The sequence below is a fragment of the Cebidichthys violaceus genome, unplaced genomic scaffold (assembly GCF_023349555.1).
Source record: "Cebidichthys violaceus isolate CVI_PGR_0920_01 unplaced genomic scaffold, fCebVio1.0.p SCAF_134, whole genome shotgun sequence".
Lineage (NCBI taxonomy): Eukaryota > Metazoa > Chordata > Actinopteri > Perciformes > Stichaeidae > Cebidichthys > Cebidichthys violaceus.
In genome coordinates this window covers 152,217-179,982 of record NW_027176301.1, presented here as the reverse complement: position 1 = coordinate 179,982, position 27,766 = coordinate 152,217, and the positions used below count along the sequence as shown (strand labels likewise).

Here is a 27,766-nt window from a genome sequence, read left to right as displayed (position 1 = left end):
TTCATCGTCTATGGAGAGTTCCACAATTCTTACTTTATGATTTCACGCAGTTGAGTTTTTGCTCTTTAGTTTTTGGATTTGGGAGCGAGTTGTTTATGTTTTATAGTATTTTGAACTGTCTTAGATCTTATAAACAACATGTATGAAGTTTAATAATGACGATAGTTCCCATTTAATACTGGCATTAAACGCACATGCTACAATATGTAGGGAATTATGTAAGTGTTTAATTATGAGAAATTTAAAAAAACACATATATTAGATAAAATCGGAGGCAAATTATTGATATTGTTGACAAGCTAACGCTTTGAATCTGTGACTGTAACTTAGATATCTCAAGACGTTCTTGTTTGGACAAAATGGGAAGATTGTTTTAGAAATATGAGTCACAAATTACTAGATCCATATATTGGGTTAGGGAAGTCAGAAGCTTCCTGTGCGTGGCCGCAGTGATCAGCCCACTCAGTCCTGACCAGAAGAATGTGATGAGGTCGGGCGATTCATATCGAATAGTTTAATATAATTATATGTTTATATGTTAAAAGACTTCCATGTAACGATTTGCTTATTTACCGTTTATTTTATTGATGACGCTTAAGATTCCGTTCAGTCAATATAAACTAATTATGACTCGATGATGCAGCCTGTTATTTATAAGAATGGCAAAGAATGCTAAAGTTGTGTCGTCTCACTCCTCTATTACACAAAAACTCTAAAGTCTAAGTCCGTTATTGGTGTCACTAAAGCAGGGACATCTTGACAGCTGCATGATCCGCACTATTGACAGCTCAGGAGACATTTCATCGTCCTCTCTCACATCCCTATTAAGCTGCTCGATATTTGCAGACCTACACTGAAAAAGAGCCAATATTTTGTAACCAAACAAAAGAAGACAATTCAGGAAACACCTTTCACCAAACTGAAAGGAATAATATGATTTTGGCCTCCTTGGCTGATAACATATCGTCTTACATCGATGCGTTCATTCATATTCTGTTTACAAGTTGAGAGCCGTCCGTTGACGGAGGCTTCTGAATTATTTTATGAGCATATTGTGACGGGAGAGGAGGGCATCGGCAATGTCCGTAGCCTCGGGGCCTGAAGTAGTACTAAGGCGCTTCTGTTTACTCTGCAGCAGACCGTATACCTGCCTGGTTCTATCCAATGCCTCTTAATTCTGCCGTGAACACACACGCACACACACACACACACACACACACACACACGCAGACACGCAGACAGACAGATGGCAACACTACCACAAGCAGATCCCAGGTTTTTGCTTCAGTCGTCACACTACTGATAAACCTGGGCCATCACTCAAGCAGACAGACAGCGGGGCCCTTCAGCAGGACGGCTGGGTTTATCACCGACAGTTAGGAGGACAGAAATAGGTGACGAGAGTCGGGCTGCATTGTACAAACAGCGACACTAATCAAACACCGAAGATGATCCTAAAGAAAGTGCAAATGTGTACGGGCCTGATAATGTCTGTCTCGCTGTTAGTGCCGTTCTTAGCAGCAGCCGAGCAATGATGGAGGAGGAATAATACAAAAAAGAAAAAAAAGCATACAATAGCACAAGTGGAAGTGGTGAGATAAGTACAGGAGAGAGACATATTCAGTTTCAAATAGACAAGGTGTTTAAACAAAAATAGTATAAATCATACGCATTTGTTTCATCCCAACTTCTTCAGTATCTTCTGTAGTCTCTGAAGAAAATATAGCTCTAGTCCCCTTTTAATAGTTTCGCGAGACAAAAAGCGGATTATAGCTATATTTGAGTCATTTGAAGTCTGCCACACATCTAAACTGAGCTCATTTTACAAGTGGAAGTTGGCAGCTGACGAGTTCATGACCTCGGATGAGAGATAACGTACCCGCCCCTCTGGTTTTATCCAAATGCAAGAATTGTGTCTGTTCCAACAAATATAGACACAAGTGACCTCTGCAACCTACACCTGTAGTCACTGTTAATAAGACTGGCAAGAAAGCCGCAAAGACATTCATCTCTCACACACACACACACACACACACACACACACACACTGCCCCTGTGCGCTGTGTGCTTTGGTTGCTTTTGTAGCAATACGCCATAGGCACATTAATTACTGTAGTGCTCCAGAATGCCAGTCTACTGTGGCCTCCCGGGGGCACCTTCACTGTACTGCACTCACGCACAAACACACACACACACACACACACACACACACACACACACACACAGAGTGAGAGAGTGTGTTTTGCAAGATGCTCAAATTATTATTAAAAGTCCAAGACTAGATTTAGATTTGATAAACTTCAGACTTTCCTGCTAAACGGGATGTTTAAGAGGCAGAACTGTGGAAAGTGTTCTTCAGAAGGTGCTGTCACAGCGAGGCCTCAGAGGTAGTGTTTGCTCTTCCTCACACTGTTAGCTCTTCAAACATAGTCCTACACGAACATCACCGCTCAGTCTGCAAACACACCTCACCGCGCAAGGGCCGCACGACTTCACACAGACCCAGAAGGTCCCGGCACCGGGCTGCTCCTTCCGTCTCTGGCCACTAGAGAGCAGAGCTCCAAAGTAAAAGTCTGCTGCCAAGGTTGAGCCCCGTGTTGACCTTTTTGTGTTATTAAATATACCCAAACGATTAAAGCTATCTCGTCTTATTAATAACCCCAGGCTATCACGATAACACCTCGCGTTTAATGAATTTTTTTTTTTAATTCACAGAGAAAAGTGGCCTCCAAGGGCACACACCGAATAAACGGCGAGGTTAACCTTGCTCCTGGTGTAATAGAGGGCAAAGTTGCATACTAGGACTGTGCCACTGATTAAATCTCCAAGTAGATACGTATCTTAACACTGGAATCTCCAACAGCGGTGGTTATATTTGAACCTCTTGTTACAGAGCGAGGTGAAAAAAGGAATGATCTTTGATGAGCTGCTGCTCAAACCGTTCAGCCCTTTGGCAGCGCTCTGCTCGCTGTCTGCTCTTTGTGCATGAAGCTGTTACAGTAAATCCACCACAACAGCAGCAGCAGCAGCAGCTTGCCGCATGCTAGGCCACCAGTGCCATAGTGATACCACGTGTTACCATGGAGACTGCACATACGTAAGACGGTGTGTGTGTGTGTGTGTGTGTGAGAGAGAGAGAGAGAGAGAGAGAGAGAGAGAGAGAGAGAGAGAGAGAGAGAGAGAGAGAGAGAGAGAGAGAATGTACGTTGGGAATGGGGGTTGGATTTTAAAGAGCAAGAAACCATAACTCAGGGTTCCAGTAGAGGAGGGGGATCCATCCCGCCCCTTTAAGAGTCAGAGAGCCGTGCTCCAGACATGAAAGCAACGAGTCAGTAGACTGAATATAGAGGACATTAGTCCCGTTATTTCTCCCAGCGATGATCTCCACCCTGGGGACAAACGGTGTAGAGAAAGTGGCCACACCCCCACCATGCAAGCTAAAAGATCAGCGAGGAACAGTCGCGTGTCACATCTTTCTAGATGCTGTAACTCGTGTGCTCTCATCCAGAGTTTTACCGTATTTATTCACAGGGTAAATGTTTTTTTTTTAGTGGCAGTGAAGATATCATGAAACGCATCTATTTTTAAACATCACTGCTGTATTAATAGAACGATATCTGTGTAGCTGTGTGGCAGTCTGCTCCTCATTAAATCATCATTAAAATCTCGCTTTACATCACCAAAACTAATTAGGAGCAGAAGAACGCAGTGCCTGCCATATTTCATTTAACCTCTCACCTTTTGTATAACAACTGGCTTCAAAGTCCTTGTCAACTGATCAGCGCTGCCATATTTTCCTCTCTCACGGATTAAAAAAAACGATGGAGATATTTTTGTTTCCCAAGTGAAAGGATCAGCATTCCGCTTCATACATCAATAGAAGCTAAATATGGCGCTGAAACAGAGCTGAAACAGCTTCAGGAGCTGAGCATCTGCCAGACACATTGTGTTTCTCCGCTTGATAGTGATACAAATGGATGAGGAGGTGCACTGCTGAGTAATGTGCATCCATCAGATGTTTACATGCAATCTGGCCCATCACTGCTGAATGAAAGCGTCAGAAAAGGTGATGTAGTGGAAGAAGAGGTGTTGATCATGATCATCTTAGATAATGACATTTCAAATGAGGTACATATTTATGCAGTTATTTCATATTGTAAATATCACATTTTGACCAATAACTATAGCTGCCGCTATTGTGATTACAATAGGTCACTGTTTATATGTTCCTCTTCAACCTGTACTTTTAATTAGAAAATAACAATTCACATGCACACAGTAGATGTTTGGGAGTAGATCAAATTAGCTCTTTGTTGCAGTTACTTCGTATACCTCTTTAACAAAGACCTGTGAATAAAACACAGCAAGTACGTGAGTGAACATGTTTACTCAAGCTTGGCTCTACAATCTGTCGCTTCTTAATTCTACTGCATGTGAAGTACATCATTTAGCTGGGAAGCATGCTGAGGGCTTTCACATGCTATAGCTGCTGTGCATTTTTCTGTCTGTGTGTGTGTGTGTGTGTGTGTGTGTGTGTGTGTGTGTGTTTCTGCGTGTGTGTCTGTCTGTGTGTGTGTGTGTGTGTGTGTGTGTGTGTGTGTGTGTGTGTGTGTGTGTGTGTGTCTGTGTGTGTGTGTGTGTGTGTGGCTGTAATGATGTGGCGAAATGGTGTGTGAAATGGCCAGAGTTCAGACAGAAGCCTGCTCAGAATGACTGATGCCGGACCAGCGCTGTGCTCGTGTGTGTGTGTGTGTGTGTGTGTGTGTGTGTGTGTGCGCCCCCCCCCCCCCCCCAACACAAGACTGTACAGCTACAGGCAACAGAGGCTCCCTGTTTCTCTTACCCTCTACCCAGCTGACCCTTCATTTGCTATCTAAGCTAAAAAAAAAAAAAAAGATGTGGATGGATCACAATACTTTACTAAAAAATGCCCCTGAAGCTGATTCTCTCTGAGAATAACACAGTCTGGCTCGTCTTCTTAGCAGGAATATGAAAAAGAAGCCGGTTTATTCCACACTCAGGATCGGTTATGAAACATCAATGAGATGATGTCAGCAAGCTACGCTTTTGTTTGGGCCGCTGATGGAAATTGAAATGTAATATCTGTGCGTACGTGCCGTGGGTGCACTTGTGTGTGTGGACGTGTCTACCGATCTCATGACCCTGCAGATCTCAGGTCCCCCTGGGGGATTGTGGGTGAATCATAGCCGATGTTGTCGTAAGCCGGAGGAGGGCGGGCGGCACTGGAAGTCCCTGTGACTGATTGCTGTGTACGGAGATAGATGTACTCTAAACAGCAGCGGGTCTTACAGAACATTGCGAGGTCAATTCAATAATCAAGGCTGTAAAAGCACAAAAAGGCCGAGTTCAAAGCAAATAACAGGCTTACCATAGTTTCATTTAGTACATGTTGCCTTTTTCTGGTTCGCCACAGCACACAGTGTCTAATGCCACATTACTTTCCCACCAGCTAGCTGAGGCGGAGTGTTTGGAAGATAAGATCATGCAGCAGGATGTATGCACACATGTACTTGTGTATAAATAATTCAACTAGCACACACACACACACACATACATGCAGAGTAGACACACATGCACCCACAGGCAGCCAGCCCACCAAATCTAATAGGAATCTCTAAATGCCTGTTATCAGAACAACATCCACTATCCATCATTGCCAGCATCACAACAGGAGGTAGCCGGAGGAGGAAAATCAAGTGCAAGAGATGCTCCCTTGCCAAAAAATGGATGATTGAGCAGTAACATGTTTGACTCATAGACGGTGTCTCGATGGAAAGCGGCCCTTTGGCAACACCCATCACGGTGGGAAAGCTGCAGTGAGACCATAAACAACAAAATCACTTTTATTCTCTTTTAAGTTATCCCTCCTCTAACTAACCAGAACACACACACACACACACACACACACACAGAAGATGGGCTCTCGCCACAGTGAAGAGGGACATCTGGTATCAAAGGGAAATCAAGGAAGTGTGCTGCAGCCAAAATAAAGCAGCTCAGACTCTCTGAAAGTTTGTATTAATAACTCCATGCTAATTATACCCCGTCTAGCAAGAGCAGTCTCAGTCCCAGAATACAGTAAGTGAAGTGATGCTGTCCTACATATCCTTTCCAGTATGACACATCAAGGAAGGGGATGGAGCGAGATTAAAGGCATCTTCTCCGACACCAGCTGGCTTAAACTGTCTGCTTACCGCCGGAGACACAAAGGAACGCTCTGAGACGGGCACCGGAGCGCGAGGTCACGCTGGCTTCTTTTTTAAGAGTTTCTAACTTAGGACACATTGTTGTCTTAGTTGATGGACACTTTTTTTTTAGCGAGGATGATAAAAAGCTAAAACCATGCTACTCGTGAAACTAAAACTGTAGCTGACATGCTGTCTTGCTTTAGAAATGGCAAATATGCAAGGTCTTAAAGGGGCAGTTCACCCCAAAATCATACATATTTTTCCTCTTACCTGTAGTGCTATTGATCAATCTATATTGTTTTTGTGTGAGTTGCAGAGTTTTGGAGGTATCGACAGTAGAGATGTCTCCCGTATCTCGAATATAATGGCTTTATGGCGTTCGGCTTGTGGTGGCCAAAGCCCCAAAATAAAAAAAAAATGAAAAAAGTCTCTTTCCAATAAATATGATCCGGTTACTCAAGTAAATCCACAGACCTTGTTGTGAGCAGTCTCATGTAGAAACTAAATAGTTCCAGAGGACTAAAAATATGCTTTTGATTTTGTGGTGAACTGCCCCTTTAATTTAGATGCAAAACATTTTGCCTCACTTATGTCTAGATGTTTATCATATCTTTCATCCAAGTATTTGTAATAGACCCTGATCTTGTCCATTAACCGGGTCCCTGTCCTCAAAATAACCCCATTACGTCTCTCGTCTGGCCTCCAGAATAAATGTGGATATTATGCAACGAGGTCAAATGTGCAGTGCAGTGAGCTGCGTGTGAACATTAATGAAGCTCATTTAGTCCGGCAACACGCTCTTTATTTCCCCTGCCGCTGATGCATTTCCTAGAGGAAAGTATTTGGGGTTCATTCCCATGACTGGAAAAACCGAGAGACAGGGGAAGCTGCAGGGATGAGAATATAGTTCTTCACACAGTCAGCAATAAATGGGTTCTACATCTCTGGACACTTCACTTCAATTTAAAGTGAATATTACAGGAGAGATCAGAATGTGTGTGAACATGCCAGTGTGATAGCATGGTTCAGATTGGCGTGGATTATTTCGGCGTACTTAAAAGCCCCGACGTGTTTGGTGGAACAGATCGACTAAGCTGGAAATGACGCGACAGGAGACGTGACTCAACTTATGGGAGTGGGTGGGTAAATAGGTCAACACAGAGTATCCCACTTTTCACTTTCAGCCCCTGCGCCTGTTAGTGAAGTCAGCGCACAGAGAAATCAATGGAAGCATAATGTCAATGGATGGTAGTGGACTATAACTGGTAGGAGGAGCTGTGCAGCGCTGATAGAACCCTACAGAGGTATGAAAAAGTAGGGCAACGCGCAGCAGTGAATCAGTGATGGCTCTCTGTGGTCGCTAGTAGAAATATAATGTGAAATGCAACACTATTACAGAACAGCACTGGTCTTTGTAAATAATAATAATGCAGGCTTCCGTAATAACACAATACCTTGCATCAAGCCAACAACTTAACACGAGCCACCAGCCAATCAGCCGTCTCAAATCCTGCTGTCTTTATGAGCTGCAGTGCAATATCTGTGTGTGTGTGTAATGTGTGCATGTGTGTGTGTGTGTGTGTGTGTGTGTGTGTGTGTGTGTGTGTGTGTGTGTGTGTGGTGGAGGTTGGTGTGAGTCATTTAGTTGTGTAGGTAAAGGTTAGAGGCCAGACTGTATCATGTCAATAAGTCTCCTCACTGATACGGCTGTGGCTGTGCAGAAATTTGTGGCGATCGATGTCATGTGTCTCGTCTCTAGGGGGAAAAAGTAGACCCGTCCTCCTCCGTTTTGTTTTAAACTCCTGCAGCTAGTCGAGCTTTTGATACAGCTATTGATTCCTCCCTAACCACTCCTGCAGCATGCTCAGCGGTATCTTTGAATTCACCACTGCAGAATACAGAGAATGTGACGGAGGTTTAGTTCTTCTGGGCTCCTCCATCTATCAGCCAGCGCCCACAGCCAAGAACGGCCAATGTGGCGTGCAGGGGGTCAGAGGTCACGCTTTAACATGATTGAATGATTGCAGTGAGCCTTCTGCTACCGATTTGAAGGATCAGTACAAATGACTGGGGCTCATATTATATTACGAAGGTTAAGTTCTCCCCAAGCAGCACAGCTGCTGTGGTATTTTGTGTCTGAAGAAGCTGCCGCAAACACGCGCTCCTATTCAACAAGTCAGAACAAGTTCAGTACTGCTGGATTAGATTCGCAGGAATCTGGGCCTGACCTGTGACACGCCCCCTCCGGGGTCACTGCGTGTGTTTGCAATTAAGTGCATAACATGTGGAGATTAGGACATATTAAGCAATGCTTTGGCTGTCGGAGGGCGCAGATTAGAGATGTGAGGCTGCGTGTCACTGGCCTGTTGTGATGATGGTTTACGTGTGATCATCTGTACTGCTGACAGACTTCCTGCCTGATTGCTCCCCATTACGTCACACTGAACATGCATCTGAGGCCTGTGACATCTTACTCACACACACACACACACACACACACACACACACACACACACACACACACCAGCAGAGCAGAGCCAAGTGTTAGTGTTTTCATACGTTGAGGAGGCAATAATTTCTAGGGCAACACGTCAGTAACATGTAGTTGCCTTTTTTTTGGGTTCACGTTGTAGCACTCTGACCCATCATGACCTTATGAAGACAGGGGTTTGTAACCTTTTGAGAAAACATGAGAGAGAGAGAGAGAGAGAGAGAGAGAGAGAGAGAGAGAGAGAGAGAGAGAAAAAGAGAGAGAAAAAGAGAGAGACACAGAGAGAGACACAGAGGGGGAGAGAGGGAGAGGGAGAGGGAAAGAGAGAGAGAGAGGAGGAGAGAGGGAGAGGGAGGGGTTGAGAGGGAAAAATATGAGAGCGAGAGAGAGAGACAGCTGTAAATGTTTGCTGGCCGGGTCCTGATGAGATGTTCGATGACTGTCTCTCCAGCCGGTGGATTAGCGAGCTAACACTTATGGCTGCCATAAGGCCGTAGCGCCCGGAGAACGCACGCACACACACAAAGCTCAGAAATGCGTATTAGACAAGTGCAAGTCTCCTCATAAAAAGAGGATGGAGGATGCTGTGTTTTTAGGACTTTTAGGATTCTGCTTATGTGCTGTCGCTTGCCTTCATTACTGCCATTGTGTGCATACGTATGCGTGTGCGTTTGTATGTGAGCATGCAGCCTGCCATGTCTCTCCATGCCTCTCTTTGTTGTTTATTCGGTCCAATGCCCCGGCCTGCTCGGTCGCTCTGCATACATGCTGCGAAATTAGATCTGGGTCTAAGATAATGACTCGCGGGCCTCATGTTCACAGCATACTGATGTGAGACAAGCAGCTGAGGGCGTGTCTGAGAACAATGAAGAACAACAACAACGCTGTAATGGCACAGGAGCGCTACGCTCTGCTGGAGCTTGTTGGAGGTGAAAGTGACTTACTTCCATCAGTGCGGAGGGTAATGGAGGAGCACTGTACACTTTATTGAGCGGTAACGCATGCCGGAGGGGGGGAACTGATGAATGGGAGAGGAAGCGAGAGGGAACTCTCTTTGACAGTTGAAGAATTATCATTTCATTAACAATATGCATTATTTATGTGTAACCCATCTATTGCTCTGGCACATACATTTACAGCGACCTCTTTTCAGGCATAAGTTTCATCGTCTTTAATAAAAGATCCGTGTGATGATACTTCTACATACAAATCCTAAATTTGAGTGAGAGTAAGAGGTCTGAGTGTTCGAACTATGACACATACTGTATATGCACACACCTGCCTATAGAATACACTATTGTCACTTAGCTGTATAAAGCTGTGGAGCGGTACGGTTAAGCAAACCGATTAGGTGTGAAACCCCAAACCTCTGTGAGCATAATTGCAGAATAGCAATGTAAACAGCAATTATAACACATCATTGTAATGCTTAAATATCGTGGGAATGCTTTAAGCTCTTGTTGTTTTTTTACGGTAGCTGCTGTTCCAAAGTTGGGGAGGAGATTGCGCAGCACACAGATCCCTGAGTCGGCACTTTCCAGACATTTAACCACCATTGAAATGGAAGTAAACAAACAAACTGAGTCTCTAGTGATGCACACAAAAACACAACCAAAGAGGGTGATGGGGAAGGAAGCGGCACAGCATCTAACAGGAGTCTGATCCCATTCTGGACCAACGGTTCTTGAATGTAAGCTGACCAACTTGGATCCAACATCTGTCCATATCACTGTACAGTGTGTTTAACCCATGCGTGTGGAGGGCGGCAGAACTTTTCTGGTCTTTAAGTTGGATTTCGTCAAGCTCAGTGGAAGAGCCAAGACCTCTCTTGCGGGGCTGTCAGGAGACATGATGGGAGAAATTGGGTGTCTGAACGAATCCCAGCCAACATGGGCCCCGGCAGGCTGGCACATTACTCTGTGCTCTCGGAGATGAAGCAGGCAAGGTCTTTACAAAACCCCCGATGACCCTTAAACTGTCTGCATGGGTCAGCTAAACTGGCCTGTTGTTCTCTCACTCTATGCTAATGTAACGCTAAGGCTACAAAGCTTTTAAGGCCTTCAATAGTCAAAGTGCAATCCTAAGTGTCCAATCTCGAGTTGTCAGAATTTTGCAAGTTGGATCGTATGTATCGTCATATTTCACAATATTAGTTGTAGTGCAGAAACATGTAGGTATGGAAAGGCCAAAATGTAACTTGCTTCAATTAAAAACAGTAAGCTTTACAACTGGTCTGGGTTCTACTTTCATTCACGCTCCTATACCGTATGTAGGATTTTGGAATTTCCGACTTTGGTGATACCGACAACACAGGATAGTAACTCCCTAATCAATTAAAGCTACAGGAAAACAAAAAAGTGTTGGTTATTCGCTGCACGTATTTTGCCAAAGTTGACCATAAATTCAGGAACAACTTGTAAACACGTTCATATCACGACCCACCGTTTGGGAGCTTCTGAAGAAATGATTAATAGCGTGACATTAAAATTGACAAATAGACGTCTGCTCCGTTCATTCATCAAAGTATGAGGTTTATTAAGACCAGGTCTGAGGAGGGTATCGGGCGAAGATAACAGAAGGTCACAGTCACAGGCAGCAAAAGAGCGATCCGAAACGTTCTCTAATAAAATCACAGATATAACATGTTATACAGTAGGATTCAGTATTTGTTCACATTGAATATATTATCTACTAAACGTCTTCTCCCTAATATGTGACGCTATTTTGTGTGTATCTGTAATCTCTATCCTGGCAGCTGTTTGGAGCCACTTTGCGAGACTCCCCATTAATGTGGCGCTGACTCAGCAGTGTGCCTCATTGCCCCAATTAAATAGCTCAACGCTTGTTCACTCCGGGGAAAACTTACACACTTGCTTGTGTCACAGTTACTGTAACCTGACTCCTCTACAGATGGTTCATGTTGAGCTCAGATTTTTTTTACTCACTGGCAGTCGTTTCTCAGGCCGTTAACATGAGACAAATGATGTAATGTAATTTATAAACATTACCCTCAAAGCATGCACTGTAAAAATATGACATATAACAGATGTGGACTGTTTACTACTACATTCTGCTTCCTTGCGCTCTTCCTTCCAGTCCTTTTTAAAGGATGAACAACAATGAGCTGTGTACTATGCTAAAAAGTTACACGCTAACGATGCAGACGCTTCCATAAAAGTTGATCATTTGCCAAATATGCTACGTTTATCAAGACCACTGTGTAATGTAGCCCCTCCAATTCACACATCTGATTGGTTTTATGAGATTTTTAAATATGTTTAGGTGACTTGCAGTACCTGGGATGGTAGAATTTAGAGAGACCATTCCTGATATCCATTCATTCCATTTCTGAACAGAATAGAATGTTTTTAATTCTGGACCTGGGATGCGGAGGCGAATGCGTGAGAATTGTTAATTAAATAGACACTGATGGAACGTAACAGGCCTGGCAAACTTTAGTGTGCTTCACTTCTCTGCTGGTCTCCTGAGTAGTTTCTCATTAATGTTGTCATAAACACCCACTCCTGCTGTTTGTTTATGCCTTCAGATTAAACTCCAGCCAAGCCAGAAATGAACACTGTGGCAACGTTTCTGCCTTAATCTGAGGAAATAAGTAAATATAGTAGATAATGTCTCACTGTGGCTTTAATTCTTGAAGCGTATTCACTCACTGGCCATCTGTTTTAAAGTCGAGGCTCGTGCTAAAACTTCAATATGTGGCTAAATGCACACTTCCAGGCGTCCGTGATAGGTAAGCGCAGCAGAACCAATGTGACATTGAAACTCTCCTCCCAGCTTTCGTCTCTCCAGGCACCAAATCACATTATCATAAACATTACTTATTCATGCATAGTCTATTTATGTATTGACTTAGACAAACAGGGTTGTTGCTTTCATGCAGAAAGACTGCAGAGGAAAGAAAAGAAAATTAAGCCAGCTGTTATTGGAGCACGAGTGCATCCTGAGGCTGCATCATGCTTGTCTCCCGTCAACACTGCAGTATAGTGTGCAGGACTCAGTGAGACACTGCAATGGGACACTTTGTCACAAGGAGCGGGGCTGGACCCCCCCTCCCCCCCCCCCCCCCCCGAAATGTAATTGCACTCTGTCGACTTGGTGCTGCATCCCCGCCATGCATTTTACATCGGGTGTGGGAGCTGAATGGGGCTACTATTCATTCCTCTTGCTCCTCTGCTTACATTTTTCTTGGCTGAGTGAGCAGCAGATGAGTTATTTCGTCAATATGGCTGAAACCAATTAGGTAGCGGCGTGAATGTGGAGCAACACAGGTGCTGTACTTCATTCTGCCTGTAAGAGACGCATCACATTACTGATGACATTTTTTTTAGTTCAACCACTCAAAATGTTCCTGCTCTTCCCTGCACTGTTAAAACTTTTTTTCAAAAACATTCCCTTCTCACAACTGCATTTGCATACAAAAACATAAACATCATAAAGTAATAGCGATACAAAATTCATTATGATGAATTGCTATTGGAGCAACTTTCACATTTCTGCAAGCTGCAGTGAAATGAGCAGATCCAAAATGCTGCCGAGGGTCGGAAGTCAACCGAACAATTTACTGTGTGCTCCAGCAAAAGGTCAGCAGTAATGTGAATTATTATGTGACTTGTAGATAAGGGATATAAAACACACGAAACTGCCGGTTTGATGCTTTAAAGGTTAGGTTCACAATTTTCAAGTCAGTGTTCAAACATTATTTTAGTGCCTGTATGAACAATGTGACAATGTGCTCGCAAATTTAAGAGCAGGGGGACAAAATCCACGGCGCTTGTTCTCCGTCGTCTGAGTTCTCTAAATCAAGTGAGTGGAAACACGAAGAGAACATTTTGTAAGGAAAAGACTAACGATGGAAGAGGACTCGTTTGGGCTTTCAGTTCCATTCGTGATGCTGAAAACAGCTGGGTCAGCTATAACTCTTACAGATCACTTCTAAACCCTGACAACCTCACTTGGGACAGCCCCATTCATTTCCAACCTTTTTAATATTAATGGGAATCTCAACGTAATGAGAACACATGTCAGACAATTATCTATTTCTATTTCTAAGTCGTTTTTGGCATTTTAAAAGTCATCTTGTCACAAATGAAAACATACACATACCGCTCCTGCCTTTATACCTCTGTGTTTACATCTCTTTATGGGTATCTGTCTGTCTGTGGCCTGAAACTATAAACACCGAGTCTTGCAGTCGTCTGAATTATGAATGGGATATTTACACAGGTCGGGCCCCTTCGGGCACCATCTTTTGTTGTCACTGTGGAGAAACAGAACAGAGCCAGAGAGAGAGAGAGAGAGAGAGAGAGAGAGAGAGAGAGAGAGAGAGAGAGAGAGAGAGACAGGAGAGAATGATTTGAGAATTAAGAGGAATCGAGAGGCGGTGACACAGACTCAGCCGAAGAGCGTGTCAAAGTGACTTTCACGATGGATAACAAACTGTCTGACCAGCTGATTGACAGCGGGCAGCACACACACACACACACACACACACACACACACACACACACACACACACACACACACACACACCTCAGGATGGAGGAGGCAAGTCCAGCGCTCTCTGTCTGAGTTCTTATGCTCCCTGCAGCTCCACAGAGATGAACCGATATGAATTAAACTCCAGAGCCCAAGCCTGTGTGCCGATGATGTGTTGTTCTGACGAGCACATCTCCGGTGACTGTTGAAACCAATATCTTGGCTCTCTGTACCAGCCACCTCAATGCAGTGCTGCTGGGATATGCATCAGAGGAATTAGACTCCGAGGACTTGATACGGCGGATAACCGACTCTGCCAAAGCCTCGTCAGATCTTAATATTTGTACCTTTCAGAGGACTTGTCGCCGTCATCTACACAGCAGCAGACGCACTCTAGCATCTCAGCTGAACACACACCAACAACATCTTACAAACACCGCCTTTTCCTACTGATAGTGTAATAAACAACCTAAATCTAAGACAACCAACCACACTTCCTGACTGAAGAAAGAGTGTGTGTGTTGCAATCCACTTTGACTTACAAACTGTACTGCACATGAAGCTAAATGATCTAATCCATTAAAATCCTTAATAAGTGCAACACAAAGGAGTTGAAGTGTTGTTGCCATGGTGACAAGGCTGACTTTACTGCGCAGATCTCTCAAAACACACTTCTTGTTTTTCATTTTAATATCAAATACCATTTCTTACAAAATAAATATGTGCAAATATATCAACTTCTACTATTTCAATATGTATGTTGTGTTTATTTGTTGTTTACACATATTAGCAAGGATATATTGTTGTGTGTGTGTGTGTGTGTGTGTGTGTGTGTGTGTGTGTGTGTGTGTGTGGGGGCTGCTCCTTACATGGTTAAACAGAGTTTCCATCTGCATCATGCATCAACATTAATGACGTCCTCACAAACGGCTTACGTAACAGCTGTAGTCTCCCCTCCTTCCTTTGTAAATTCAGTCACGTCCAACTGGAGCTGCAGCCAAACTGAATAATACATCTGTACTTTTCTAGCCAGACCTCCGCTAGTATTCCTCTGCTTTATCTCCCTCTCTCGCTCCCACAAGGATAAGTGCATGTGCTCGAGTCCTTCAGCAGGCACACAGACATCCATCAACAGGTTAACTGATATCTAAAGTGTAGCATTACTGTACCAAACGGGGTCCTCTTTTAGATTCAATAGAGGACACACCAATACATTGCAGAACACATATCAGGAGCAAGATAATTCATATCTTACCTATCAGGAAGTCTGCAAAGGAAAGCAATTTCTACAATCTCAGCACTCTTATCGAGGGACAGATGATAAATGAGGCAGTCAAAGAGCCTGAGTGCCAGACAGTGCAGGGTAAGGAAGCATGCTGGGAGTAAAAGGATCTTTTTTTATTTTATTTTTTTTTTTACTTTACTGCCTGTCCTAACTGTACAACAGTTGATAACATAAACAGTGTACTGTATGCATGCAGGCATATCGTCGTCATGCTGCTACAAGCACAAAATATGTGGAAATAGAGGTTGGGGTAAAGGAGGACAAGGATGCAGTAGGAGGGAAAGAAGTGCTAGGGAAGGAGGAAAGGAAGCACTGAGGGGGTAGGATGCAGCCATCAAGAGCCACAGGAAGAGACATAGGATGCATGGGGGGGGGGGGGGGGGGGGGGGGTAGCTGAGTCTGTAGCTAAGTAGATCAGTAGTATTTAGTCATGAATATAACACATTTCAATCTCACATCGTCTTCAGGACAGGAAGATAAAAGCGCTTCACCTTTTTTTTGTTCTATGAGGCGAGTTGAAGTGGAAGCACATACTGAGATTGCCCCAGTCATTGAACTCATTAGGGCAGCAGCTGCCTCCATCTATTACCCCTTTTATTTTTTTGCACTTTGTTTTGGTCCGTGCATGTGCCTCAGGGTGGCAATGACCGAGTTAATGGTTTGGGGTAGAGAGGGGTGGGCAGGGGCTACAGATGCTATGCTCCTCACTCAGTCCAACGTAAGAGGTGTGCAGGCAGACACACACACTCACACACACACACACACACACACACTCTCATACACTCATACAGTACAAACCCAGGCCGGAGTATCCCAGGGAGAGATGCCCTCCTACAGGTTCTCTGCAAGCAAACATGCCCTAAGCATTCAGTCTTATACTATGCTCAAACACACACACACACACACACACACACACTTCCGCACACTCGTTCGTGCACAAACACACACATGCTGGAAAGGGGCAGAAACACACCAGATGCTCTCCAAGAACATGAGACAGGAATGAAAGAGAACTTAGGTTGGAGGGGCGGAGAACTATCAGTTCACACAGAATATGAGAGAGAGGGGAAAACAAGATGGGAGTGGGCGGGGGGGCGGGGGATACGAGGAGCATCAGCAAATCAAAACAAGGAGGGGATGCGATCAAACCTTCGGGCTCTGTGCTCTCTTTGTTGACGACTTGCTTCAGCGGGCAGCAGAAGATTTCGTGACACTTAGCGCGAAAGGGGGACCCTTTACTCCTTATATCCGCAGAGTGGATGGAGTCCTGCCGTAACATAATGTACTCCTGGGTACCTGGGGCAGCGTCATCCTGGACTGCGGTGGTGCCATAACAGAATGAACTGGGGTTAGAAAAACTCACCACACACAGAAACAACAAGCAAACAACAGCACAAGGCAGTAACACAGGCAAATGATAATACGTCACATATTAGCTACAGCAATAGCTTTGAATAACAGTAATATAGCACAGAGGGACAGAGAGAGAGAGAATAGAGGGACAGAAGAGGATAAAGAAAGAAATAGATCAAGAACACCAAGTTCACAAAAGAAATCAAATTAAAGACGACCAACAACAGTGGGGGGGCTGCGTTAAATATAGCCTGTGTCACTAAAAAAAGGAAAAAAGTGATCAAATAACACAAGGAAAAGGGAGGAGGAAACAATTCTGTTCAATGTCAGTGTTATGGTGGACACAGATCCATGAGCTGCTTTGATGAGGTGACTGTGGAGCCGGCTGAGCAGTGACAGGTTGTGTGTGTGTGTGTGTGTGTGTGTGTGTAGTCAGCTCCACTGAGACCGAGGTCAGGTGGTGGGTGAGTATGGCCCCCCTGTGTGCACGGTATGAGAAGGCAGGCAGGCAGGCAGACTATGAGCGACGTTAAGGAGCGCTGTACTGTAGCGTGGCTCTGCTCGTGTGTCTGTAGGGACCGTGGGATCCTGTGAAAAGCCCTTTTGTTTCTGTCTGTATGTATCGGGTCTTTTGCGTCCGTCCTCTTCTGGGCACAGTCCCTGCTTGGCTTCGATCATTGACCTATTTTCTCTCTGTTGATGGATTAGCTACAAGAGAATCAACCCATATAAATTGTATCTTCTTTTCCTAATGGATTTGAGTGCCGTGCCTCTCTCTGACACATTTACTACTTTATGAAAATGACTGTAGAGAAGGCTGTCAATCAGGACCATTACAATTCTTAATCCCCCCCCCCCCCCCCCCTCTATTTATGACGTGTGTGACCAGCGTAATTAATTTCATTTTAACTTAACCCACCAGAAGAAATGGTCTCATGAATCGCGTTGAAACTGATTTGTTCTTGATGACCCGATATCCACTCTTCTCATACTGTGATAATATCACAATCGTGTACCGCATGTGAGCCTCAGCCAGCTTTACTCAGAAAGCTGAAAGATGAATGGACTACAGTTTCTTCTCCCGGAAAGAATACACTAAACTACTAAATATAAACTCTAACATTATGTAGACAGACTCCCACTCACTGACTTCCATGCGCTGCGTTTTCACACAGAGGGCGCAGAGAGAAATAAGATCAAGAAGCACACATTTCTCTCCTTCTGTGTCTCAAACACTAACAAAAACACATACAGGAAATAAAAAAGCAAGACCACGTGTATTAGAGGCACATGGGTCCAACTGATATTGTTCTTAAATAGTATTTAAAAGGACAGGAAGAATTTAAAGTTACTGAACACTGTGTACACACTACAAATGTGGTGGAAATTTAAGGAAAACAACAATATCATAACTTCAGTCCAAGTGAAGGTTTATGTGCTTTATTTAAGTGTTTTATGAATGAATCCTGAAGCTATTTGACTATTACTGATCTACCGATTATTGGGTCATGATCAGACATGTGTGGACACAATGTTACCAGCTGTAAACTACAAAGAATCTCTGCTCGGTATTCATAAACCCGACACACTCATCCTGGAAATAAAAAGCCAAAACACCTGGTAATTTGTTGTAGGTTTACTTTCATTCATAAATCCCCTTTAAACACACGCGAACATTTGGTGTATTTTATTTAAGTTTGAATGCTTCTCCATTGGAGTATAGTAGTATGCCAAATAGGTCTTAATTGAAGTAAAGTTCTGTAATTAACAGGAGAGTGCAGAATAGAATTATGTCAGATTTAAACTGGTTAAAGAGATGGGGGATGACCCCCAACTGTACAACCTAAAGCAACTTAATTTAAGGATTGAAGGTACTTTATTGTAAGCATATGATATGTAACTTAACTTAACTGCCTTCACAAAATAGAGGAATATCTTGATTTGACATACACATCAAGAAGTGGAGCCTTGAACTGACAAAATAAATAAATAGCCGTCCCAAGAGTGATTTTATTCTGGTTTGGCAGAGCCGCAGATACATCAACTTGAGAAAGATGGTTGTTGACAAAGATGTCAAGTAGGCCTTACGAAAGATGATCGCAAGTTATCTCTTTTGAAACAAAAATAAACTCCCTGTACCAGATGGACCAACTGAACGGAACTCTTATTGATCTCAACGTGAGTGTTTCAGAGTGAAACTGACTGAAAGACATGAATGGCTGTTCAGATCGCTGTATATGTTTTTACACGTCTTGTATTTATTTTGTAGAAAACTGCAGAAAAAAACACAAAGACCTTTAGCAGGGCTCATAAACCTGGGCGCAGGTGCTGAAGACGGATCCAAAGATAAATTCTCACATGTCATCAGGAGCAGGTCCACTAACCAGTGGGTCAGCCGCTGCCTGACACAAGCCTCCCTGTTGTGTTTTTTTTATAAGAACCTGTAAACTGCACACAGTTTCTACCGTGTGGTCTATTCGTGGACTGTAAATAAAATCTATAAAACAACATTGAGTAGAAAAAAAGTAAAATATACAAACTCTCCCTTTAAACCAGTGATATCCTGACTATTTCCCTGTTGCTTGATCGGCTTCTTTCCTCCCCAAACAAATACTGAAGGGTTTGTTTCTCCTGCACAACACAGGTGTGAAGATGCACTGAGACAAATCCACAGGTTAGTTGGCAAAGGGTCAAACTTCAAACTGCTTACTGGCACAATCATTAATGCGCTCCGCAGTTGTTTTCCCTCTTTCATCCCTATCTGAGCTCGTAGCTGAGGTAGAAAAGGTGCGTTTGAGAGATGGGGAGAATAGACTCTCTACAACTTCAGCCAATGTCCAATTCCAGCCGGCGCTCATTAATGAGCCCGCTAACTGGCGGCTCATCCGCGGTCGTAAAAAATGAGTGACGGCGGGGCCGAGAGGACGAACAGAGGAGGCGTGTGCGCCATCTTTTACAGCCCGTGTCCTTCATCCTTGCCTCCAGCCTTGATAAAGAGCGCATATTGAGATTGAAGGATGCGTGATTGACACGGCGTGGACCTGGGATCTCACTCTCAAGACCAGCCCACTCAGAGTGAGCTGTCAGCCGGGTTCATAATAGCTGGTGATCTACAGGCACCGGTGTGGCCACATTGGACCTTCAGCACACTAGCAATAGATGTCCTTGCTCCTCTGACGGGAATAAATCTCACATTAAAGAGAAATGGATACAAAAAGAAGGAGGAAAGGGGGGGGATGAGACGTGTCTTCGGTGAGTTGCTCATCTGTTTAGTTCAGGCTTTATGGCCGTAGTATGCGTGTGCAGTATTTACCGTATGGAGGATGAAGCAGGTGATATGCTGCGCTTGTGTTTTAAGTGTGAGAACAGAAGAGCGAGGCTTAAAGTGACTAAACGTCATCAGTGACACCCAGGCTCATAAACGCCACCTGCCTCGTGTTCAGATGGGGTTCAAGGACGTGTGCAATCAACTGAAGCACCATCGGGGCCCCGACAAATGCACTACGCTTCCACATGTGAGGAGCAATCTGCACCGTTTTACTCATGGCTTATATCGTCAGGAAGGTGGGACACATTCATCATGACTTGACGAATAGCACACTCACTAAATTAGAATCAGAATTAAGCACAGAAACGGGTGTGAAGCCCGAGGTTTGCGTTTTTCGAAAATAGCCGTGGCCTCGATGTGGTTTTTACGAGGAGCAGAATCTAGCACATTGTCTTCTGGGATGCCTTTGGTACATCTCAGGAAAGAATAGTTTTATTTCGGCTGTAAGTCACCTTGCAGGCAGCGGAGAAAGTGAGTTGATTTGAACTTGAGGTTTTCTTTGAAACTCAGAATAAGCTTGCGTTTTTATTCATGCTCTTTCATCCCTCTGAGCTGAATGTTTCTCTCTCTCTCTCTCTCTCTCTCTCTCTCTCTCTCTCATTCTTTGTTGCTTGGCAGTTTTTTCTTCTAAACAAAGGCTCTATAGTGTGACATGACACAGCTCCGGACAAATATTGTAGCCTTTTGCAATCAAAATCATTAAGCGCTGGATAACCAGAGTGATGACAATTCAAATAAATGTGAAAGTGGAAAATGTCAAACAAAGTATGTTTTTATATAAAATGTGGGCATGCTCCATGGGTAATTTATTGGAACTTACTTGGAATCTACTTCCATTAATATAAGGAGAGTGTGCTGCATAACAGAGCACAGGAAAACAATTTCCACTAAGGGTGGCCGTTACTCAAATGCAATACAATACGGTCATGGCTCTCTAGCTCTGTAGCCATGACCGAATTGTATTGCATTTGCAATATAGCAATCCATTAACACAGTGTAAAAAAAAAAAAAAAAGCTATGAATTATCCTCCGAGGAAAGCCTGTCATCTTATTATATTTATTAATCTGGAAGAAAACTGTGTGGAGTAGTCTCATCTTCCTCTCATCTCCCACCCAATGGTGCAACATGAACCACACACACACACACACAGGGTTATATTCAGACGTATGGAGCTGACCTTTGAGGCACCTGCAGGCTGTATGATGAGGGGAAATCCTGGGAATGAAGCACAGAACCATGTTGAGTAGGGCCACCTCTACTCTGACACACTGTCACATACAGTACAGTATAAGCCCCATCATCAGAAATGTGGTTGGTTGGCTGTACTGCCTGCCGGTACAGCTTGTCTGCAGACATGAATGTGGCGAAACCGTTGACAAAGGCCCGATGATCATATGGATCCAGCTTCAAAGAGTGGCTTTGCAAAGAGCTCGTTTTACCTCATTCTAACAGCTTTAGGGTCAACAGTCATGCAACTCCCACTTGATGAGTCAGCAATGTACTGTACGTCGTGTGCCATGTGTGTTGCGGTGGGATAGACGTGTAGAACGTCACTCTGATTTAAGAATAGTTCCACCCTGATTGTACTTTAAGCACCAAAGGGAAATCTATAACTCAATTGGCTTCCAGTTTAATCTGTGTTCTTTAGAAATTATGAGACAGGGTCAAAAGCATGGGCACACTAGTCCATTAAGCACTCAAAGTGTCATTATAATATCTAGCAGCACATCTAAAAACTATGGTCAGTTAACACCAAAGGCTAAGTCCCTCTCACGCTGTACAAGAACGGAACACATTGGTGTGATTTCAGCGGTTTCTAACCTTTGTGGCCCGTGAGCTGTTGAAATGATCCCAACTCTATCAAGAAGAATCCCTTTTGGACTGTAAAAGTCTCAATGTAACAATTGCATTGTGTTGTGATTTATAATCAAATATTAGATACTGCACTTTTAAACCAGAGTACGTGTTCTGTTTCACCCACATGATGCAACATTAGAAAACACACCTCCTTTACTCTTTAAGGCTCATTTAAGAGACAGAAAGAAAAGCTGTTCTTGTTTCACCTTTTCACCCTGAAAATTATTTTACGCACTCAATAGTTTTATTACGGAGGTTTAAATCCCTGGAATGCATCTGTTGAGAGAAAAAAAAAATCAATGTAGAGAGACTCGCTCACTCTGTCTTTGTACCTCTGCCATACACACGCATACATATCCGCTGTTTTTCTAACCTTTTTACTATTCAAATGCTTCAATATGCTGCTTTGGATGGCAGAGTGACAGCAGATAAAGTACAACAGACGCAAAGAAGCTGAACAGAAAAAAACTGAAAATCACAACTAATTTCGTCGTGTTCGCTTGGACACACTCCGAAGCAGTGTGTGTTCATGCCGGCTACTGCAGGACGATTAAATATTGTCTTCTTTAAAAAGTGTACAGAAATGATGTCATGTCCTGCTGATAATATATCCTACAACAACCCATAGCTTCCCCATAGCATATCGTCAGTCACACAACCTCCCTCTCTCTCGTGGATTTAAATGTATCATGGATGTCGTGTCAACAGACAGGGATCAAACACACACACACACACACACACACACACACAAACACACACACACACACACACACACACACACACTCCTGCTTAGGCGGATTAATGCTAAGGATCCCTTTCACAGCAATTAACAGCTGACAAGAGCAAATAGGATTGTAGAGCGTCATATACCACCGCCTGCCGATTATTAGGCCTTTGAGTTCAGTCAGACTGAAACATTGTGAGAGGAGGTTCAAGTTTAATAGGATCAACAAAGCCTGAGCAGAAAGTGATACCAAGTAGCTTATGATATATGTCACATCCGCTCCAAAAGTCACGTATGATTCATACGTGTTCTGTTCAGGTCGACTGCGCCTGCTGTCAAACGTCACACAAGAAGGTTGTGAGGGCGGAAGGACGCGTTGCCTGTCCGTCCCGCTTGTGATTTGCCAGCAGCTGACAGCGTGTTTTATGAGGTGCGGTTCATCTCCAGTCAAGGATTTTAATAGGAAACATCTGTCTTCTTTTATGCGTAAGACGATTAGCACAGTGTCGACTACCTCCTCCGCAGAATTATCGAGAACGAGTGAACTAAGCGCACCAGTGCTCGGATCGCTGGTGTGTTTCACAGCGTGTGTTCACTTAAGTTCTAAATAAGTAACACGACTGGACCCACGCACATCTGTGTACACACACACACACACTGTGTACAAAAATACACAGTAGACGCAGCTGGTACAGTATATTACCTCATACGTTACGATGATGCTCTTAACTAGTACTTCTTTATTATGACAACAGGTATTAAGTTTACCAAAACACCGACAGAGAGACGGTGGATATAATAATCAGAATCCACTCATCATTATCAATTCAGTCATGTAAAAAACCTTTTAATAATGAATTAATAGATTTAAATTGTATCTGTGGAAAGTAATTAAGTAGTCATTACAAGCCTATAAGACCGAAAGACAAATATTTGCTTTTTAAAAGGTGAAATTAGTTTCAACAGAGCGACATTTGTTGCTTCATGCTGAAGAAACCAGACTGTTTATAGACTTCCTCTGAATTCCCAAGCCAAGGTATAGAGTGAGCAACACTATGAGTCACTTTGGGATATAGTATTACACTAGAAATATGTGGATCTATGTATTGAATCAAACCTGCCATTATATCAACACTGGGAGAGCAAAATAATTCACCTTTTACAGTTTCCATAAACACTGCAGAAATGTATAAACCGCTTTTAAAGTTAGTCACAAATGTGTCCTTCATTGGCCCAGTGGCCATAAATTCTCAACACAGAAAAAAAATAAAAAATAAACTGAAAATGTTCTCTGCCAACAGAGCGCTTACGTCTAGCGAGTTGCATAACACGAGGCAATCTCCGAGTGAGACCTGCAGCTCAGAGCAAGAGAGATGGAGATGGATGGTCCGAGCAGCAGCACGTCAGATAGACATCTGCAGTCAGAACACGGAGGTCTGATCAGAATCCAATCTGGTGACAAGCATCAAATACGGTCAAATCAACTATTCCTGACCCACTGATAATAAATAGCATTATAAAGTAGGAAAAGTTTATTTAGAAGGAGCAGTGGTGACCGTCCCCAACCTTCTGTCCTCACACAGCCCTCAGTGCACTTACTGATGTCTCAGCGCACGAGCGCCATATGATCATATCACCATTAAACAAGCCTCTTTATTCATGATTTAACCAAATAACCCTCCTAGACCCGAGCGTCTCCGCTAGGAACACAGTCCTTGGCGGAGCGGACGTGGACGGCGGCGTCTTCCTCTGCCCTCTGCCAACCAGATCAGATCCCAGATGGGCAGCGGAACCAAACGCGCTTTACGCAGTTTATCTATGCACATGTACAGCTTTTTCCTGTTAGTTGAGGCGGAAAGGTAGCAGAGGGAGAGGGGGCGGAGAAGGAAAGAGGAGGAGTGAGGACATGAGTACAGTGGTAAAGAACAGGAGGAAGAGGTGGAGCGGAAGAAAGGAGGGTGACCTTAAAACGGCTTTGGTTTGAGTCTCAGCACCACAGCGGTTTAAAATCTGTAACTTATTACAGGAAGGAGGGAAACGAGAGACAGGTAGGTATGAAGTTGAAGTGGACAATAGCAGCCATGTTGACACTTATATCAGATTCTTTTACTTTGGATTTATAAAAGTTCCCTTCACAATGAGATGCATTATTATTTATAATTAATTCTGATTAGAATGAAAGATGAAATTATTGGTTTAATTTAGAAATGGACTATTAATAAGACTCTTAAGTTACTTTATTATTGTGTGTGTGTGTGTGTGTGTGTGTGTGTGTGTGTGTGTGTGTGTGTGTGTGTGTGTGTGTGTGTGTGTGTGTGTGTGTGTGTGTGTGTGTGTATGCTTTCATCATTGCATGACTTATTGACTGGAAGACTGTAATTGTCCTTTGCTGCCAGATGAAGATGAATTCCAATGAACAATACAATCCCTGATGAACCACTAATAACCAACTAATATTGGGCATCATTTTATAATAAGTTTAAATCATATGTTTATTTATGAGGAAATCAGCTCACAGCCAACAGAAAGTAATCAGGGGTTTGGAGACGCCGGAGAGTTTTAAAGGTGAGCTTTGTGAATAGTTTATGTTTTCATAATGACTTCATCTGTAAAAGTGAATGTGTTCCTGTTTGTGTCTCACTGATAAACTGTGGAGGTTAAACAAAACGAGGTGAACATTGCCAGAAGAGAAGAACAAAAAGGATCAAATGAGAAACAAGAGCGAGAGGATTGAACAATAGCTCCTTACAAGTGAATAACGTATAAAATACATGATCGGAGAAAAGGATTACGCTGGTATTATGGCGAACCCTTCTGCTATATTAACGAGTGAAGAACACACTGTCAATTCCCATTGATCCAAGAGTCCCAACTAGCTTGGCCTTGATGCAGCATTACATAAAGGATTGAAATCCAGGCATTCAGAGAGAGGAGATTTGGGAGCAGCTAACGCCAACGCTATCTGAATCATCAAAAATATGGAATTAGTGTTTGATGGCTCAGTTTCCTGATGATGCATTTTAAGAGGGACAAAATCCAAACACACAGACACACACACACACACACACACACACCCCTTCATTGCTTGTTTCAAGTTGCATAAACAGCCAGGCATTTGATGGGAACCACAGCAAGAGAGGAGTTGGATCGGAACAAACCGGGTTATTCCAGAACAGTGTAGTCTTTGTTGGACTTAAGTGACGGGACAGCTCACCAATCAGACGAACCTTTTCTTGTTCCATCCTCATGTGCTTCTTGCACGTTCAGTAACTTTGCAATTTAATGGTGTTTTGCTATTTCTATTTTAATTTCACTACTCGTACCACATGTTTCTCAAAACTCTCCACGTTGTAAATAGAAATGTTAATCCTTCAGACATTCTACAAAATTGTATTTATTGCAACATGGGAAATTTGTTGATTTCAAGCAAGGACTTGAAAACAACCCAGAAATGCAGTTAATCTGACCCAGAAAAGCTGTATAAATAGATCCATGCTGTACTTTGGAAAGTTCGGTTAAACTAGGAAATCGAGATTAGTGATTAGTGATTTTGCAGATTTTTAGAAAGACCCTGTGTGCAGCAGTGGCCGAGTTGCACAGCTGACACGGGTTGAACGTGTCGTAGAACAAACCAGAGAACAGTAGGTGCATCACTGGCATTGTAGCCCACTATTTAGAATATGAATATGAAAAATATTTTCCAAGTCTTGTGGTCTGACACCGAGGGGATCCTATTCACTCGCAGCTGTTCCCTAGCCCGAACATTTCCTTCTACATCAGCCAAGTCATCCCACCTGTTAACCTATCATGTGCTCAACACACTCCGAAGACCACGCTCCCACACACTCGCATGGGAAGCCATGAGGAGAAGGGACACTGGGACAATGAAGGGTGGTGCTGCAGGCAGTCATCAGTCATGCCAGAACAGTTGTGCAACGGTGACTGTCTGCTGTCGTCTGTTGATCTACTAACACGTTGTGCTGCACACAGAAGCCTCTCTGTGGTTGCTGTGTTTGCTTTTGACTCTCTGAGTGGATCTAAAGAGTTTGACACGGATCCAAACACGCGATGTTCTGCTGTTTCACCGTTCTGTGTTGAAACGTCAGGCAGACAAGTCGGATTTCTGCCTTCAGTGTTTTGCTCGGTGGCCATATCGTACTCTTTATGCATGAATCTTTCAGTAATAGATGTCCGCAGGAAAGGTCACATTCATTTTGTCACCCTGTCCAAATACGACACCGCCAGCACTGTGAAAACAACAGCCTGCTCTGTGTGCTCTGTCACTTTGAAGAACTCAAACCAGAGTTGTAGCGCGTAACACCGACGTCACGGCGAGGCAGCAATGACTACAATATCCACTGCGCTGCTTAGGGTGAGGTCGTTGTCTCTGATCATCTTGCTTTTCATGTCGGAACAGACTCACACAAGTGTGTGTGTGTGTGTGTGTGTGTGTGTGTGTGTGTGTGTGTGTGTGTGTGTGTAGGCTGGCTTGTCCGGGGACTCCATCTGCCCAAGGGGCCCCAGGGCATCTGGAGGTGTGTGTGTGTGTGTGTGTGTGTGTGTGTGTGTGTGTGTGTGTGTGTGTGTTTGTGTGTGAATACACACTGTACACAAAACCACAATCCGTGTTTTACAATGCCGTGAGCTGTAGCTTTAAATCATCACAACTTAACAGTCAGCCATGATGTTTTATTGGATTACATGTTGAAGAGACTGATGTAGGAGAGATTCACTAAAACCCACCACAAAAACTATAGAGTGTAACAAGAGCGTCCATTAGACTGGTGTTTGACTGCATGTCTATGTTTCGTTACTGTATGCACATTAGTCATGCTGCCTTTACTTTCTCATGCTGGCGGCTCACGTGTCTGAACACTGTAAGCAGAATAATATCAAATCTTGTTGAGCGCGGAGAGGTACAGACTCACAGATTTGATGTATCATAGTATCATTAATACTAAACACCTGGGTGTCCTGCTGGCCAAGCGGTTAGGAAGCAAACCCATAATGTTGTCATTTTGA

General features: G+C 43.6%; 1 protein-coding gene across 2 annotated transcripts in view; it reads right to left on the bottom strand.

Annotated features, from left to right (window-relative positions):
* fgf13a (fibroblast growth factor 13a) overlaps nucleotides 1-27,766 on the bottom strand; it is a 68,621-nt gene that overhangs the window by 25,970 nt on the left and 14,885 nt on the right. Inside the window, exon 3 of one of the 2 annotated variants that reach the window (XM_068708143.1) lies at nucleotides 16,631-16,798. The exons of the other annotated variant lie outside the window; for it this stretch is intronic. Within the exon in view, the coding sequence (XP_068564244.1) occupies nucleotides 16,631-16,798 (168 nt within the window). The remainder of the gene's footprint in view (nucleotides 1-16,630; nucleotides 16,799-27,766) is intronic. 2 annotated transcript variants of the gene reach the window in all.